The following is a 19,825-nucleotide window of genomic DNA, read 5'->3' as shown; positions in this document are numbered from 1 at the left end:
GGAAAGACAGAGAGATGGATAACAAATGGCAAAGAAAATGTATTTTTCCGTGCCGTATCACTACAAATCAACACTTTTCGGATTTATTCCTTTACTTGTACTTTATTTCTTTATGTATCTGCACACACTGCTAAATTCCAAACGTTTGTGGTAGTTATGTGAAGCTCCTGTATGACTGTGGACTGAACATAGACAAAGAGCATTTCGCTGCCGAATTTACATAATCTGTTGATAATCCTTAACGATTTGGGGTACTTTGAATTAGTGAGACAGACTTTTTTGTACCTTCATCGTGATAAGTTGTATTTCATTTTTCTGAATATAGTGCATACTAAATATGGGCTTAAGTAACTTCTGTCAACGAAACTTCGTCCCCCCTATAAATCGTCGCATGAACGACAAAAAAGATACAGAACTACTTGACCACGGGATATTAAAGCTACAGAAATCACTCATCAGAAGAATGGGCGCTGCACCTGCAAGTATACCAACTGGATTATACGCAAAGTATGCGAAAGAACTTGCTCCTTTCCTAACATCATTTTACCGTAGATGTCGTGACGAGGCATCCTAATGACTGGAAAAAGCACAGGTTATTCTCATTTTCAGGAAAGGCCGTCAGAAAATTGCACAAAACTATAGCTCTACATTTCTGACGTCCATCTGTTGTAGAACTTCATAATATGTTTCATGCTCGCAAACTAAACAAGTTTCGGACTTTGAAAATCTATGTAAGAATCAACACGATTTCCGTAAACAATGATTGAGTGCAACTCAGAACGCTCTGTTCGCCCACGAGATTCCAGAAAACAGTACCAAGTGACCACATAGTTGCAATGTTTTTTGACTTCTTACAATATTGACTTCTTACATTCGTTTGATCAATACTTAAATACTGCTCATCATTCTGAGCTCTGCATCAGGTAGGATAGCCAAAATAGAGAAGATCGAAGTAATCCTTTGGATACTGGATTATTTAGTAAGCACGAAAGCGTCAGAGAGTTGCTCATTCAATTCCAGGTGAAGGCGCTGCAAAAGAGGCAGCCTCCACGGCGGTAACTTGAATAGTCGGGCAATAAATTGCTTCTTCCTACTTATATCTCGCAGAAAGACCGTGAAGATAAAATTATAGAGATAAGAATGTACATAGATACTTACTTACTAGCAATTGTCCTTCCCACGAAACAATCCTGCCTGGAGCAAACAATTGGAGAAGTGATATTGATGTAGAAACTGCCCAGTATCACACACTAATACACGGCTTGCGAGATGTAGATGAACAATGTGTTATTCGCAGTTTATGAGATGTCTTTCTTGATGTTCGTGTTTTGTAATCAGTGTTATATTGTGGTTTCATCTTTTTTATTCTGTGTCAGCAGTAGTGTGAAAGAACCCTTACTTCATAAAAATTATTTTCACGTATTTAATAGCAAAAATAATGTTATTTACTCATTCTGTTAACGGCGTCAGATGGTACTACAGAACCTAATCGCTTCTGGAGAATAACTTTTTTAGTTAGCAGTTCTTATAAGACATAGTAACAAAAATTGCTACGACAGCTACTTAAAAGGAGGCCCCCGTATATTATTCCCCCGATATTTATATCTGATGTTCAAGTTGCAATCGATAGCTAATTGGCCTTTACGTTTGTCAATTCAGGTCCCCACCAAAGTAGTAGCAACCGGGGCTAGCTTGTCCTATAGTTAGAAGCTGAAGAGACTTTTCGAGTTACCAGGTGTCTTCCGCCTGTCACCAGTCTAATGGAGAATTGGCAACATTGCAGCATACATTTGGCCGCAATGTGGCCTTCGAATTACTTCCTGGACTTGTGCAAAAGTTTCCTTCAAAATTCACTCACTAAATCGTATCATTCTCATTAAATGTCCAGAATGATTCTCCCTTAGAGGATGATACAGAAGGAATCAAATGAATAATTTTCAACAAAAACTGCAGCTGGTTTCGCTATTTACGTCGCTGTTTAGCTGAGGAATCTACAATTGAGGCGACAAGAAGGAAAGGTTTGTAGCAGATTGCTGCTATCGTAGCGGTAAAGTGTTTGGACATGAAATTGCAAACTGTGCTTGCTGTCGCTTCAATTACAGGAGGCGACAGTACTTCTCCATCCTCTGTACAATAGAATCTCGAAGGAGATCAACAATCAGTAAAGACATCGAATGAAAATCTCTCCACCATTATATTGCTACTTCTATTCCCAAGTCAGTGGATGTATAGACACAACCTTTACAGAATTGCACACATATTAATCCCTTTTTTTCTGCTTCTGTCAAAAATATTGACTTAAGTGTGGCACTGAATGAGTTTTTACCTTTCTCTTGCTAATTAGTAACGATTTGGGGTATTTTACCTTAAGAAGGCAGACTTTTTTGTACCGTTACCATGATAAGTTGCAATCAGTCTTTATTACTATATTGCATACTGCATATGGTCTTTCCGGTAGTTTATTAAACACGACACACAAAAATGAGGGAGATATTAATCAGAAGCTATGTAACTCCCGTATGATTCACAACAGTCTGACAAAGTCATCTGTAAAGTATACACTTGGATTTTAACGGCAGACATTAACATCCCTGCATTTTGAGTAGTGTTTTATCTCCAGATTGCACATTTTACGAGCATCGTTGCTAAGCGCAAATAAATAAATAAATAAAAGTAACACGATTTCTGCTGTCAAATAAAGGTTTCAGCAATTAACTTAATTTTAATGTGATTATCGACAAACTGGAGTTTTCCGACATTAAATCTAAAAGTATTCGCTATATACGGACGGAACTACGTAATTACTATATTTGGGCAGATGGTTCTAAAAATGATCAAAGAACATGTACCTTTCCTTTAGTCACATGCGTAGTAGCAGGAAAGTGAAGATGATAAAAGGAATCATGACAGTAATCATCGAATTATCTGGTAACCTCACACGTTGCAGTTGTACTTCTCGAACTAAAACATTAGTTGTCATAGAAAAAAATTTCATATTGTTATCAAATCAGAGCTATGAAGACTAGAATGGCCCCTATATCACACAGTCATGGGATTAGAATAATACGTGCATTAGAAACTAGCAGGTAATTAACCAGTTAATCGAGAGTCGGAAAGGGGAGGGGACGTGATGGCGTTAAGAACCTGGTCGCCAGGTTTTGCGCCACAGTCCTTTGCACCTTTCCGCAGTGCCTCGTGAGGTGCTTATGAGGCTACTGATGGTGACCCGTTCGTCGGATGGGGTCGCAAAGCCTGGAGGCCCCCCCTCGGTGTTACTGGCGAGCAGCGGGCCGCGAGCCGGCAGCGCAGCGGGTTCCACCCTCTCCCCTCTCTCATCACCATCATCATCACCGTCATCATCACATAAGATAAATGTTTCACTACACTCTACACACACACACACACACACACACACACACACACACACACAGTGTATACAAGTTCTATAACAAATATTGTAACGGAGCATGTTCTAAATAAATAAATGAAAACAGAGCCGAAGAGGTATACCCAGTGTACATGCGTATAGAGTAAACTCTTTGTGCAAGTATGAGAAAGTGCACTAAATGTTTGCGTAGCGAGTATCTGAGGCGGAACGTGGGAAACAGCCTGTTCTTCACCTAATGGGATGTGAGAAAGCGTCTAAAAACCATGTCCGGGCTGACCGGCATGCTCACCTCTCATCGTTAACCCGTCGCACAGTGGGCCATCTCGATTCGAAACCTAGACATAATAGAAAGTTGGACATAAAATTCTACAAAACCGCGTTCTTATTGGATTTCTGGGGTTACTGATTACGAATCCGATGTCGGAATTGCAGAATTCCAAATGGCGAATATTTTGGCTGATGAGAAACCATAAATGTAGCAGATTCGAGTAAAACTTTGAGTATAACGTATTTGAAGGTCACTGATGGCGAAGTAGAGGTCAACATTGCCACTTTGAAACATTTTATTCGCCATTTTACATTTTTCAGTCAAAATCGTAATAAAATTCGTCGTTTGCGTCAACAGCGCTATCAGGAGAGTCGCTGTCCGGTTTTCCACTGCGAGGTGGTTCGAAAGGCAGATCTTTCACTTCAGTTTGCCTATGTTTATCTTCTCTGTCATTTCCTTGAACTCGAGATGAGTGAGTCAGAACATGCCAGAAGCCCATGGAGTATATCATACATCGTTTTGTCGCCGGAATATTTGCTCCTAAATCTCGGCGTCGCCAGATACCTTTATTCCGGGCTTCCTGTGTATCTTCAGACAGACGACTAATCGGCAACGGATCAGCTTCGATTATGGCATCTCTGTGCATCAAAACCATGTGAACAGACGCCGGCGTCAGGCAGTACGGCAGAATACTGTGAATTGTTCTGCAATAATCGTCTACCGTGTGGTACTCCTGCGCTGTAGCTAAATGATCGACCACTATAAACGCAAAAATACGCGCTAGCAAATACGTTTGAACTCGTCAGCTATCCTACTAAGGTAGTAAGAGAGCGATTTAGAAATGCGAAGCCACGCACAGGAAATTTTTTAGCCAACGATTTCGGACAATATCCGCAGCAGTTCAGTTTTAAGTCGATATACATGGCGACAATTATTGAACTATATCAGAAAAAGGTAAATTAATTACAAACTACGGCATACACACACTTTATTCAACATGTAAACGTCACCGCAGATATTCAGATTTAGGTTATGACATCTTCGATATGCCTGCCATCATTGGAGATTTGGCGCAAGCGAATAGCGAGATATGCATGACCCGCTGAAGTGTCGGAACGTGGATGCTGTCGATGACCTCCTGAATGGCTGTTTTCAGCTCAGCAGTGGTTTTGAGGTCATTGCTGTACACCTTGTCTTCAATACAGTAGCCCCACAACAAAGAATCACATGTATTTGGATCTGGAGAATCTGGTGGCCAAGCGAGGTCCGTGCCAGTGGCCTGTGGGTACCCCAGAGCCAGAATGCGGCCTCTAAAGTGATCCTCCAGGACATCGAACACTCCCCCGCTTCGATGGGGTCGAGCTCCGTCTTGCATGAGCCACGGTTTGCCGAACTCAGGATCACCTTTTATAATGGGGATGAAATCATCTTCCAAAACGTTCACGCACCTTTCGGTAGTCACCACGCCATCGAGGAATATCGCACCGATTATTCCGTGGCACACAACACAGTCACCCATTGCGGGTGAAGAGACTTCTCGATCACAAAATGCGGATTCTCAGTCCCCCAAAATGGGCCAATTTTGCTTATTGATGAATCAATCCAGATGAAAGTGGGCCTCCCATACTAATTCGCATCATGCCTCGCAACCAACGGTGCAGTTTGAACGTCCTAACGCAAACCGTTCAGAAGCCGTGACGATTTTATTTCATACAGGTCAATAATTGTGACCCCCGTATGTCATTAGACCGGCTGAAGTCTCGTAAACGCACCTCCTGCAGTGCTGCCCATCTTATTTTATCCTGGAATCTGGACGAGATCACCGTCATATGCCAAAGAGACCACACAAACAGTAGCTGAAAAATGCGTCGTTGTCCGGTTTCACTGTTTACCGGCACGTACCATTTAAGTTTGTGACTGGAATGCTAGCGCAGCATTGGAAGGTATGCATCGGTGCATTTTACACGAGGTTTAGCGGGATTTAAATCGAAACGCGCACCTTTTTTCTATTTCTACGATGGTCGTTCACTAAGTAATGCCCCACATTTTTTTTTCAAATCATATCTATCGTTAAGAGTTAGAATTAGTGACAATATACGTCAACATGTCTTGTCCATGTCCTATTTTTCTACGTAGTCCCCATCACGTTCTATGACCATACGCCAATGTTGTGGAAGAGCATACATTCCGTGCTGGTAAAAGCTCTTGTCCTGTCCTGTAGCCGTCGCCATGTTTTCGCTGCATGACTGACACTTGTTCATCTTCAAAGTGTGGTCCCGGTAGAGAATCTTTAAGCTCCAACAATTCAGATGAACTGGCCTCTCTTTGAATCTCGTGGTCCGCTGTGAGCATTCGTGGGACCCATCACGAGCACCTCTTCGAATATCCGAGAGTCTCGATCATTGCAGACGCACTTGCAATGCTGCCTGACAAATGTAGAGTCAATTGTCGAGCAGTGATGCACCGGTCGGGACGAATAATGGCATCCGCACGATTCAGCATGTCTAGAGCAGTGGCTGTGACACGACTCCGCGCGCGGCTGATAATCAAGAAGTTCCTGGGTCTATAACTTTCTTTACCTATCCCCCAACTGTACTCCTATCAAATGCAACATCGTCATATACTGTACACAAACGTTTATGGATATTCACCACGGTTTTTCTTTCAGGACACATGAATTCAATAACAGCAGGCTGCTTGTAACGTGAGTCGTATTAGACGCCATTTTGACGCTGTACTACGGCTCTGCCATCTGCCAGAACGGTTCGAAACTTCACTGGTGCACGGGACAAACATCAGATGTGAACAACCAACTAGGACTTTGTCTATGTATACAAATGGCTTTTAACAAAATGTGGGGCATTACTTATTGAACGACACTCGTGTAATGTTGTCCAGGTTTTGAAACTAGCTTTTACAAGGGGCATCAAGCAGATTCGATCCGGCGTTAGCATGCCTGCCCTTGCCAGAAGCGGTCAGATTAACACGCGCGGCTACCCTGGCGGGTCTCGAACCTAAGACCAGTGTCCTTTCGATTCGTAACTAAAGACGTTATCCCTCGCCCAGTCTAATGATATTAAAAAATATGCAGTAATATCATATTCACTTGTAGGTGAAAATACGTGAGAAAATCTGCTGGAGGCCTTTATCCAGCAACTGATGTCCAGTTACTGATAATGATGATCTTCACTGATTCTGACCTTGTCTCTAGTGAATCATTCTTTGATCATATGAATAGCACCTCCACATTGCCAGATTATTCTCACAGATCGCTCCATGCGTGTCTGCTGTCTGCAGAGGATGTCGCCTGACTGGTGGACGCTGCCGCTGCCGCTGCTGGTGGTGCTGGTGGTGGTGGTGGTGGTGTGGTGGTGGCGCCGCTGGAGCGGACACTTTGCGCGGCAGGGGACGCCGTCCCTGCGGCCGCTGCCTTTCGTGGGGAACATGCTGCTACTGGCGTTCCGCAAGTTGGCCATGCACGACATCGTCATCCAGCTGTACCACAAGCTCGACCCTCACGCCTACGGAGGATTCTTCCTGTTTTCTGTGCCACTCGTAATGATAAGAGACCCTGAAATCATACGGACGGTCACTGTTAAAGATTTTGACCACTTCACAGACCACTTTGTGCTTTTCGGCAACAGTAAACATAATCCAATGTTGCGGCGGATGCTGTTTTCGTTGAAAGGTAAGAGGAACTCATTGGTACAAAAGGGTATTCCGTGTACAATGAACTACAGATTACCAATGTTTTACTTCGTGATTTCTCTTCGTGATTAGCTGCTTGCGTCAATGTTATTGTATTTTTATAAACGACACTGTGTCGTAGGAAACCGTTATCTCTGTTGTTATAATAAATAAACACCATCTGGACCACTTCTTTTACTACCGACTATCAGTTTCAGTCTGCGCTGCACGCCATATTCAGTTTTAATTAGAACAGGTAAAAGAAGCAACTCCAAATGGTTACAAAAATGTGACGTTAGTGACACAATCATCACAGGCTGCACAATTAGCAACTACAGTTTGTCAAGTAACGTAAAATCTACATCTACGTGATTCCTCTGCAATCCACAATGGAGTGCCCGCCTGGCGCAGGGTTCACTGAACCACTTTTAAGCCACTTCTCCACAGCTCCACTCTCGAACAGCACGCGGAAAAACTAGCACCTCAATCTTTCCGTGCGAGATTTGATTTATTTTATTATGATGTTGACTTCCCCCTACGTAGATGGGCGTCGACAAAACATCATCACATTCTGAGGAGAAAGTTGATGATTGAAATTTCATGAGAAGATCCCGCCGCAGAGGAAAACGCCTTTGTTTAATAATTGCGACCCAAAAAAAAAAAATTGTGTCATAAGCGTGGCACTCTCTGCCCTATTTCGTGATAACACAAACCAAGCTGCCCTTCTTTGAACTTTTTCGACGTTCTCCATCGATCCTACCTGATCCAAATCCCTCTCCGCACAGGAATACTCCAGAAGAAGGCGGAAAAGTTTAATGTAAGTAGTCTCTTTAGTGCACTAGTTACATTTTCGAACTGTTCTGCGAATAAATCGCAATCTTTGCTGTGCTTTCCCCACAACTTTATCTATGTGACCGTTCCAATTAAGTTGTTCGTATCTGAAATCCCTATGTATTCAGTTGTGTTTACAGCCTTTAGATTTCAGTGATTAATCGTGTAACTGAAATTTAGCGGATTGGTTTTAGTGCCCGTGTGGATAACTTCACACATTTCATCATCTAGTGTCAAGTACCGCTTCTTACACCGTACACATGATTTATCTAAATTAATTTGCAATTCGTTCTCATCATCTGATGACTTTTCATGACGGTAAATTACAGGATCTGCAAAAAGTATAAGACGACTGTTCAGATTGTCTCACACATCGTTTATGTGGATCTGGAACAACAGGGAGCCTACAAGACTTCCTTGGGGAACGTCAGATATTACTTCCGTTTTACTTGATAACTTCCTGTCAGTTATCACAAACTGTGACCTTTCTGACGAAATCACGAATCCAGTCACAAAACTGAGACGATACTCCATAGACAGGCAATTTAATTAGAAACCGCTTGTGAGGAATGGTGTCAAAAATCTTCTGGACATCTAAAAATATGGAATCAATTTGACGTCCACAGTCGATAGCAATCACTACCTCACGACAATAAAGAGCTAGTTGTGTTTCAGGAGAACAATGGTTTCTGAATCCTTGTTGGCTGTTTGTCAATAAATCGTTTCTTCGAGGTGATTCCTAATTCGTGATGGTATTTTTGATCCGTCGTTGCAACTACAAAAATGAGTGTTTTTCTCACCAGATACGTTTCGCTTTATTGAGGTAAAGCATCAAGTTAGTTACATATTGGTTTGCTTTTTAGATAGAAAAACAGTTCGTTAGGAATAGGTTGATTTGTATTTACGGTGACTTTTCGGCTGATTTCTCGCTTACATCGGGAAGTGCCGTCTGCTAGAACATAATGTTCAAGCACAGTATATGTTCCAAATCCCTGCGCAAATCGACGTTGAGTGATACGGGTCTCTAACTCAGCGGATAACTCCTACTTCCTTTCTTGGGTACTGGTGTGACTTGTGCAACTTTTCAGTCTTTGGGTACGGATCTTCCTACGAGCGAGCGGTTGTATCTGATTGCTGAGTCTGGAGCTATTGTATCAGCATAGTCTGAAAGGAACCTGACTGGTTTAGAATCTGGATCGGAAGCCTTGTCTTTATACTGGTAGACAGGTTCTGGGTCGGGGAAAAATTATTGTAGTCACGTGCATATGTCAAATTTTTTGTAGTCAGATGATCATGGTTCAAATGGCTCTGAGCACTATGGGACTTAACTTCTGAGGTCGTCAGTCCCCTAGAACTTAGAACTACTTAAAACTAACTAACCTAAGGACATGACACACATCCATGCCCGAGGCAGGATTCGAACCTGCGACCGTAGCGTTCGCGCGGTTCCAGACTGTAGCGCCTAGAATCGCTCGGCCACTTCGGCCGGCCACATGATCATGAAATAGATTTCTGTATGTATGATGTGTCATATATTACTGTATATATATATATATATATATATATATATATATATATATATATATATATATATATTGTATGATGCATCATGATACGGGAATCGATTTCATTATCATCTGTTTTAGTCCTGGATTTCATTACTTACTGTATTTTAGTTTTTTTAATGGTGCAGGAATCTCTTTGACTCTGTTTCAATATACTAGCCTATGACATACGCACGCGTCACGTGGCTATACAAAATTTGCTAGGCTACGTTATATACATTTGTCATGTAATAAAACAAACAAAATTTACTTCACCCACAATCTTCCTGTTTTATGTTAGTTGCCAGACTGCAATTTGCGGCGGGTATGTGTGATTTTTCGTAATACGTTTTTGGTAACTGTGCAGCCTCTCGTTATAAGGGGCGTTCAAAAAGACACGAGCCGGAGGCATATTTACAGAAACCAGTACCTGTGTGTTGGAAGTACTGACCCTGGCTGTTGAGACGCTTGTCCCACTGTGACACAAGGCGGTGAATGGCTGTCTCATAAAATTCCCGGGGCTGCGATGTTAGCCAGGTCCGCACGTACAGCTGGACGTCGTCGTCCAAGGTGAGTCGTTCGCCCCTGGAGAGCCTTTTTGAGGGGACTCTGGCTTCCACCGTCACTCGGCGGTCCTGGGTAGTGAGTGGATCCACCAGCTGGACGACGTCGCCGGTGGTGCAGAGTGGTGCTCCAGACCGTGCGTCATCGGCTGACGGCGCCCGTGCTTCCCTGAAGCGCTTGGGCCGCGCCTCGGCCCTTGTAAGGGTCATGCAGTGCTCGCCGTACACTTGTGACTTCCGCCGGTGACTGTCCGTTCCTCCGGCTCCTTCCGCTGTCAGGAAACGACCAACACCTCTTTGCTCTTCTTCCGACGCCTCCACGTCTCCGTCGGCAATGCATCTGGCATCCGGGCAGTGAACTTCCACGCTCTGGCCGACACCACACCACATCGTCACGCACGCCACGCACGACACTACCCTCCTCCGGTTTGCGCGTTCCAGACTCCGGCTCGTTTCTTTTTGAACGCCTCTTATATAATGTTTGTAATGTCAGTCTTTCGTAATTTTTATTCTTACTGTCTGTTTTTCCTATTCCAACAAGATCTGAAGCTGAATTGCAGCGCAGATTGAAAATGGTAGTCGGTAATAAAAGAAGTGATCCAGACGGTGTTTATTTATTTGTTATTTTATTTATTTCTTTTATTGCAAGTGTTTTTTCTGATTTATTTGAAGAATGTTTCAGGCTGCTCGGAACGATTAGCACACTTATGAGAGTCCAAGAACGTAATTTGATAATGAAAGTTATAATATCTTTCTTGGATGAAAATGGATCTTATTAACGTCTTATTAACGTAACTGATATTTACCTTTTCTTACGATTTCTTTAGTTTAGCACGAGTTCTTTAGTTTAGCGCTAGGCCTATGTTGCCGTACTGCCATTCCGTATCTATTAAAAACTGTAGTCCAGTATTAAATATGCCATGAAAAAATGGAAACATGTCAAAAAGAATTTACTTAATATATCTTTTTATTTGCTACTTTACATTTTTCGTTTAAAGTTAACATGGTATATCTTAAACGTTTACGATGGCAACTATCTTTCTTCCAGTGTCATTCCTAACCAGTCATCCCTAGCGACGGGGAGAGAATGGTTAAATTATTCATATCATCTTCACATGTCTTCTCCTATTTTGATGAAAGACGAAACTGAGGCGGCAGGAGAGAGACAGTATGAATGCTAAGGCAAGCTCTTAAATAGCAGTAATATACGTCGCGACGAAAAATGTAAATGTTACTGCAAATCACGAAACTAAAGGGATCAATTTTCGTCGTACCAGAAAAAAATTAGAGGAGATGGAAAAAATACTTGAAGAAATTTTAGAACTGCTTAGGAAAAATTAAGATCACTGAAAACGAGGACACGGTGTAAGAAGATGCTAAGGATACAATTCTCATTTCTAAACTTCAAAAAAGTTTTGCACAATTTCGGATGCAAAAAATATGCGTGCTTTGATGAAATACCAGCGGAACTCCGTATGGGCACCAGTAAAAGGAGGGGGACGGAAAGCTAAAACGATTCAGGCTCGCGATTGAAAGTTATCTCATTTTAACACTTCCGAGGAAAAAAGGAGCCCATAGATGTGATAATTACCATACAACCAGTCTAGTGCGACATGCATCAAGAGTACGGGAGTATCGAAGAATGAAAGGCAAAACTGAAAGTACCAACAGATTAGGGAGGAGCACGTGGTTTTAGAAGAACCGGAGCCACTCGAGAAGCAACGCTAGTGCTGCGGTTAATATAGAGTGCAGGTCTGGGAGAGATTAGGAAACATACATCGCATTCACAGATTTAGAGAAGGCTTTTAATAATGTGGAATGGGGTAATTTTTCCATTCTAAGGTTGTCTAGTATCAGTTGCAGGGAGTAAAATGTAAGGCAAACCATGCGAAGTAGACTTGAGTAGGCAGTACCAACGGAGTGATACAAGAGGGTAAAATCAGCAATCGTGGAAGGCGAGGCTGTACGTTGTCACCCACGAGGTTAGCTTGAATATTGAAGAGGCAGTGAGCGAAGTAAAGACCTCAAAACAGGAGCTACCTGCAGTAGCATTATCTGACAAGTGCTTTATCTGAAAACTACCTTGAGCAGTTAAACAGAGAACCGACTCGTGGCGATAACATATTAGATCTTCTGGTGACACAGACCCGAACTATCTGAAACAGTTAACGCAGAACAGGGAATCAGCGATCATAAAGCGGTTACGGCATCGATGATTTCAGCCGTAAATAGAACTATTAAAAAAGATAGGAAGATTTTTCTGTTTAGCAAAAGTGACAAGAAGCAGATATCACAGTACTTGACGACTCAACACAAAAGTTTTGTCTCAAGTACAAATAGTGTTGAGGATCAGTGGACAAAGTTAAAAACCATTGTACAGTATGCATTAGATGAATAAGTGCCAAGCAAGATAGTAATAGATGGAAAAGAGCCACCGTGGTACAACAACCGAGTTAGAAAACTGCTGCGGAAGCAAAGGGAACTTTACAGCAAACATAAACATAGCCAAAGCCTTGCAGATAAACAAAAATTACGCGAAGCGAAATTTATTGTGAGGGGGGTTATGCGAGAGGCGTTCAATGAATTCGAGAGTAAAGTTCTATCTACTGACTTGGCAGAAAATCCTAAGAAATTTTGGTCTTGTGTCAAAGCGGTAGGTGGATCAAAACAAAATGTCCACACACTCTGTGACCAAAATGGTACTGAAACAGAGGATGACAGATTAAAGGCCGAAATACTAAAGGTCTTTTTCCAAAACTGTTTCACAGAGGAAGACTGCACTGTAGTTCCCTCTCTAGATTGTCGCACAGATGACAAAATGGTAGATATCGAAATAGACGACAGAGGGATACAGAAACAATTAAAATAGCTCAAAAGATGAAAGGCCGCTGGACCTGATGGGATACCATTTCGATTTTACACAGAGTACGCGAAGGAACTTGCCCCCCTTCTTGCAGCGGTGTACCGTAGGTCTCTAGAAGAGCGTAGCGTTCCAAAGGATTGGAAAAGGCCACAGGTCATCCCCGTTTTCGAGAAGGGACGTCGAACAGATGAGCAGAACTATAGACCCATATCTCTAACGTCGATCAGCTGTAGAATTTTGGAACACGTATTACGTTCGAGTATAATGACTTTTCTGGAGACTATAAATTTACTCTGTAGAAATCAGCATGGGTTTCGAAAAAGACGATCGTGTGAAACCCAGCTCACGCTATTCGTCCACGAGACTCAGAGGGCCATAGACACGGGTTCACAGGTAGATGCCGTGTTTCTTGACTTTCGCAAGGCGTTCGATAGTTCCCCACAGTCGTTTAATGAACAAAGTAAGAGCATATGGACTATCAGACCCATTGTGTGATTGGATTGAAGAGTTCCTAGATAACAGAACGCAGCATGTCATTCTCAATGGAGGAAGTCTTCCGAAGTAAGAGTGATTTCAGGTGTGCCGCAGGGGAGTGTCGTAGGACCGTGCTATTCACAATATACTTAAATGACCTTGTGGATATCATCGGAAGTTCACTGAGGCATTTTGCGGATGGTGCTGTAGTGTATCGAGAGGTTGTAACAATGGAAAATTGTACTGAAATGCAGGAGGATCTGCAGCGAATTGACGCATGATGCAGGGAATGGCAATTGAATCTCAATGTAGACAAGTGTAATGTGCTGCGAACACATAGAAAGAAAGATCCTTTATCATTTAGTTACAATATAGCAGGTCAGCAACTGGAAGCAGTTAATTCCATAAATTATCTGGGAGTAGGCATTAGGAGCGAATTAAAATGGAATGATCATATAAAGTTGATCGTCGGTAAAGCAGATGCCAGACTGAGATTCATTGGAAGAATCCTAAGGAAATGCAATCCGAAAACAAAGGAAGTAGGTTAAAGTACACATGTTCGCCCACTGCTCCAATATTGCTCAGCAGTGTGGGATCCATACCAGATAGGGTTGATAGAAGAGATAGAGAAGATCCAACGGAGAGCAGCGCGCTTCGTTACAGGATCATTTAGTAATCGCCAATGCGTTACGGAGATGATAGATAAACTCCAGTGGAAGACTTTGTAGCAGAGACGCTCAGTAGCTCGGTACGGGCTTTCGTTGAAGTTTCGAGAACATACCTTCACCGACGAGTCAAGCAGTATATTGCTCCCTCCTACGTATATCTGGCGAAGAGACCATGAGGATAAAATCAGAGAGATTAGAGCCCACACGGAGGCATACCGACAATCTTTCTTTCCACGAACAATACGAGACTGGAATAGAAGAGAAAACCGATAGAGGTACTCAAAGTACCCTCCGCCACACACCGTCAGGTGGCTTGCGGAATATGTATGTAGATGTAGATGTAGACTGAAAATTGGCACTGTATGGTTTACCGATGACTTAGCATCAGTCGCCGAAAGTGGAAAACAATTAAGTCAGGTCCTTAATGAAATTGGACTTGTCTAAGCTAACATCCATTTTATGCATGCAAACGCAAATAATTCTAAGGTAATGATGTGAATAAAAGGTGAACATTCCGGATCACTAAATGCTAAACTTACACAAGACACACTGGACGAAGTGGAAGAATTTTGATGCCTTGTTACTGGAACAGATAAAGATGCAAGAAAGATGTAACTGCCGTTTTGTACAAGGTAAAACACATTTCTATAAAAGAAAACAGCTGGTAAAATCCAAAAATATAAAACCTGAGACCAAGAAAAGATTAGCCAAGAACTGTGTTCGAACATGCACTGTTGGGCTGCGAAACGGTCGATGTGTAATATCAGCTGTATCCATCAACTAATGGAAAATGAAGTCGTGCAATGGGTGAACGATAAAGAAGGCCAATAAAGAACATAATGAACTGAAGAGACAGAATGCTGGGACACATTTACCTGGATAGTTGTTGGAAGCTATATTTAAAGGAATGGTGGAAAGGAGGAATCGCAGGGCACGCATATTGTTATTATTAATTGTGTGCCAACTACATATCACTTCAGAAATACAAATAACATATGCATATATTTTACAAGTATATAAACGTATCATTTAAATAATTTATCACATCGACTAAAGTGTCAAAGAAGTCCGAGGGGTTTCCAAGACACGAATTTTCAAAGCACTCTGCTCAGTGTGTCTGACTGTCTTGGGAAGCTATAATGCAGTCATACAGTTCCCCCATCTGTACACCAGGTCACTGTTTCCCCCACGATTAGTCTGGGGATCCTGCTGAGTGTATACCATGTCCTCTGGGGTAGGTCAAGTTCACATGTTTGTTGCTGTCTTGGAGAAAGGTGTAGAGCTCTATGGAGTATTACTGCACCATTCTTTCCCAAACGTTTTGTGGTGACTGAAGTTACCGTTCACCAGGTTGCTAGCTGTTCTGAGGTTGGGATGTCGTGAGCGTGAATTGGCAGATAGGTTTCAGTATGGCGATGCACAACACACTTGAGATGTTGTATATTAGTTATCAGCTCGTCGTTTAGCCGTTTTACTATAAGTTATAGGTTTAGTATTTAACCTGTGCTTGCTAAAAGTAAATCAACACTGTGTTGTAAATAGGGTGTAACTAGTGTAATAAAATCCAGTCTCACCTTGAATCAACTTTGATCATCGCGGGTTGGGACCCAGTGACGAACCTGTATTTGTCAAGTGTTGGAACAAAAGGAAACAGGAACACGTTGCAAGGAACACCACAACAACAACAAAAATTTCCACAAATTGTGGAACATTCTGCAAAAATAAGGACTACAAATACCATTCCTCCCAAACAAGTACGTTACAGAAAAATCTAAAAAGTAAGGAAGCCTCCACATTTAAATTTATCAAACATGGATTCTGTCAGTTAAGTTGTAGTTCCTGCCAGTCTGTCTACATAGGACAAACATACAGGAATTTTAATACTAAGAATTCCGAATACCTCAGAGCCTCAAAAAGTTACGGTACACATTCCACTGTTGCAGACTGCTTCATATAGGAAATCCACCACTGATCTCAACATCCTCAAAGAAAGCAATAGACTCTAAGGAAAACTTGCAATAGACAAAAAACAGCACATAAAAAGTATTAATTCACGTAAATAATGTTTTAAAAACAGACATGACACTGTGCAATAAAACAGTTTGCAACACTTAATGAATTAAACACACTTCCTCGAATGAAATAAGAGTATATCAACCATTCTCGATTGATGGAAAACATCTGCCGCTTCTCAGTCGCTCCCCAACCCTCGCTCTCTCCCTGTCTCTCTCTCTGTCCCCCTCCCCTCCCTCTCTCTCTCTCTCTCTCGGATTACACACACATGTACAGACGTCAGATGATTTTTCCTTCAGCAGCTATCACAACAACATGCGTCAAACAGTCGAAACTGGCGCCAAATTTGAACAAAAACAAACCGAACAAATGAGCGGCGACAGTAATAAGCGTCTCTCGATGCGTGTAGCGACGTAAGTGTTTTCTCTGATCTCGTTTTTTATGTAACAGATGAGGAAAACAGTATATACCCACAATAGAAAGACAACTGAACTAAAACGTTAGTAGAAGAAACACACAACTATTACTCTTGAAAAGGTATTTTCATGATAAACAACTTCTTAAGCAAACTCTTCCGACTACCTTGCAGATGACTCTATATGAAACGATAAAAAGGCGTAAAAACTAGCCGACATCTACAAATTAACTTCCACAATTAACGTAATTTTCAGGAGAGCAATCGAAACAAAATAAATAAAATGCAAATGCTACAGTTTTTAGGTCCTAAATAGAAAAACCACCACTAAATTGGTATAATTTTTTTACAGAAATAAGTCGAGATATACGGAAGGTGATACATGAGTGTCGAATAATGTTGGTGTAAACATAAAAAGCGTGATTTTCAGAACCTGAATTTTAAAAACCCACATTTAACTCGCAAACACGGAAAAAATCGTCGACAGGAGATTCCAACCGTAGCAAAACTATTATAAGCTATTTACGTCAAATTATGGTCTTATCACTGAGAAATGGCTTTGTTTCTGAAATTATTACCATGTTGTTGTTGTTGTCTTCAGTCCAGAGACTGGTTTGATGCAGCTCTGCGTGCTAATCTATCCTGTGCAAGCTTCTTCATCTCCCAGTACCTACTGCAGCCTGCATCCTTCTGTATATGCTTAGTGTATTCATCTCTTGGTCTCACTCCACGATTTTTACTCTCCACGCTGCCCTCCAATACTAAATTGGTGATCCCTTGATGCCTCAGAACATGTCCTACCAAGCGATCCCTTCTTCTAGTCAAGTTGTGCCACAAATTTCTCTTCTCCCGAATTCTATTCAATATCTCCTCATTAGTTATGTGGTGTACCTATCTAATCTTCAGCATTCTTCTGTAGCACTACATTTCGAAAGCTTCTATTTTCTTCTTGTCTAAACTATTTATCCTTGTTTCACTTCCATACATGGCTACACTCCACACAAATACTTTCAGAAACGACTTCCTGACATTTAAATCTATACTCGATGTTAACAAATTTCTCTATTTATCTCCCCAAATAGCAAAACTCTTTTACTACTTTAAGTGTCTCATCACCTAATCTAATTTCCTCAGCATCACCTGATTTAATTCGACTACATTCCGTTGTCCTCGTTTTGCTTATGTTGATGTTCATCTTATATCCTCCTTTCAAGACACTGTCCATTCCGTTGAAGCGCTCTTCCAGGCTCTTTGCTGTCTCTGACAGAATTACAATGTCATCGGCGAAGCTCAAAGTTTTTGTTTCTTTTCCATGGATTTTAATTCCTACTCCGAATTTTTCTTTTGTTTCCTTTACTGCTTGCTCAATATACAGATTGAATAACATCGGGGATAGGCTACAACCCTGTCTTACTCCCTTACCAACGATTGCTTCCCTGTCATCCCCTCGACTCTTATAACTGCCATCTGGTTTCTGTACAAATTGTAAATAGCCTTTCGCTCCCTATATTTATCACCTGCCATCTTCAGAATTTGAAAGAGAGTACTCCAGTCAACATTGTGAAAAGCTTTCTCTAAGTCTATTACTATACTACATCATAAATTTTGTTCAGCGTAATTAAAGTTAACAAGGCATGTCTCGTATCTTCTTTTAATTACACTCCATGATACATGCTAATCAGATATCACAACTTACTCTAAGTAGTTTAGGTACTGCCTATTTTGTACAGAATCCACATGCACTAAGCAATCACAAAATGTTTTTCTATCTTAAGGAAAGAGCATGATGGCCTTAATCAGTTGCTAAGGGCTAAGAGCAGCGTAGTAAATGCATTCTTTTGTTCCAGTTACAATTCTGCCCATTTTGTAGGGAACAAATGCACTGCATAATCTTCACGTCATTTTTCCACCTCAGGTAGAGAGTGGCACGACATGCGATGCACCCTGAGCCCAGCTTTCTCTTCGATGAAGATGAAGAACATGTTCTTACTAATGACCGAGATTGGACACCAGATGGTTGAGTATTTGACGAAGAAAACAGCGGAGCATGAGAGTGAGTATGTGAGGCTAATAAACAAAATCTGTTTGGACATGCGAACGGATGTCCCCGCTTTTAACCAGGTGCAGCTTTGAGATGGAAATTGGACTTACGAAATGTACTAATTAACATGATAATAGGAAACACACTTCACATGGGTTAGTAGTAGTATATGTTCTTACTAATATGTTTAATGTGGGTTACCATGAAAAAGTATAGGATTATCTGTGCCCACCAGTCATTTTTTCCCTTTGTACTAACATCACTAATCACTTTCATTTAATATCTTTTTGCAAAATTATTTGGTTCATTTAGTGTTAACCGAATTAGTAATTTATGCAAATAAATATAGCCTAATTATCGCCTCTACTTCCCGTAAAGGTTGTGGGTTCAGGAACTTACCGCAAATCCTCCTGCATACAATAATTACTGCAGACATTCTTTCGTTGAAATCTTTTTAGGTGGGCTTTTCTTAACAATCACAGTATTATAGAGTATGCTAAATCTCTGTTTTGGATGAAGCGTCAGGATCACCACATTGTTACATGCAAATATGGAAAAAATGTTATGAGTAGTATCTAGCAGTAATTATGGTTATATCATACATGACAGGATTATAATTTACCTGTCATACTGAGAATGCCAATAATTCTAGCGGAACAAGGTTTAAACACTATAAATCGTTCACTAGCAGCAAAAAATTTCGACATTGTAAAATCAAATGTGAAAAGAGACTTTTTTACTTGTACTTTTAAGAAATTAGGAAAAATTGATTTCCATTACTCGATCCCGGAATTCTTCCATGGTAGAGGTAGGCAACCTTTCACATTTAATACAAACTGCAATCATGGAAAAGTCTTTATCGCATAATTCTTTACTGAATGTTACGGGTTTAGAAAAATCATCGTCAGACATAAGCTGTGGAAAATGTACATAAATGATGAAAAGTAAGTAACACTGAAACGTCCCCTTTAAACAACTATACATGACTGTGCTTAAACTGACACACAATATTTTGTTAGCGCAACGCAATCTGACTTTCAAAATTCCCTACAAAAGAATGGCCCTGACTA

At 41.3% G+C, this 19,825-nt stretch overlaps 1 protein-coding gene across 1 annotated transcript in view; it reads left to right on the top strand.

Moving 5' to 3' along the window:
* Positions 1-19,825, top strand: part of LOC124774948 (cytochrome P450 9e2-like) — a 118,833-nt gene that overhangs the window by 38,518 nt on the left and 60,490 nt on the right. Inside the window, exons 2-3 of the mRNA XM_047249657.1 lie at positions 6,954-7,344; positions 18,630-18,767. Of these exons, the coding sequence (XP_047105613.1) occupies positions 6,957-7,344; positions 18,630-18,767 (526 nt within the window). The 5' untranslated portion in view covers positions 6,954-6,956. The remainder of the gene's footprint in view (positions 1-6,953; positions 7,345-18,629; positions 18,768-19,825) is intronic.

This window comes from Schistocerca piceifrons, chromosome 2, assembly GCF_021461385.2.
Source record: "Schistocerca piceifrons isolate TAMUIC-IGC-003096 chromosome 2, iqSchPice1.1, whole genome shotgun sequence".
Classification (NCBI taxonomy): Eukaryota; Metazoa; Arthropoda; class Insecta; order Orthoptera; family Acrididae; genus Schistocerca; species Schistocerca piceifrons.
This window is presented reverse-complemented; position numbering and strand designations above follow the sequence as displayed.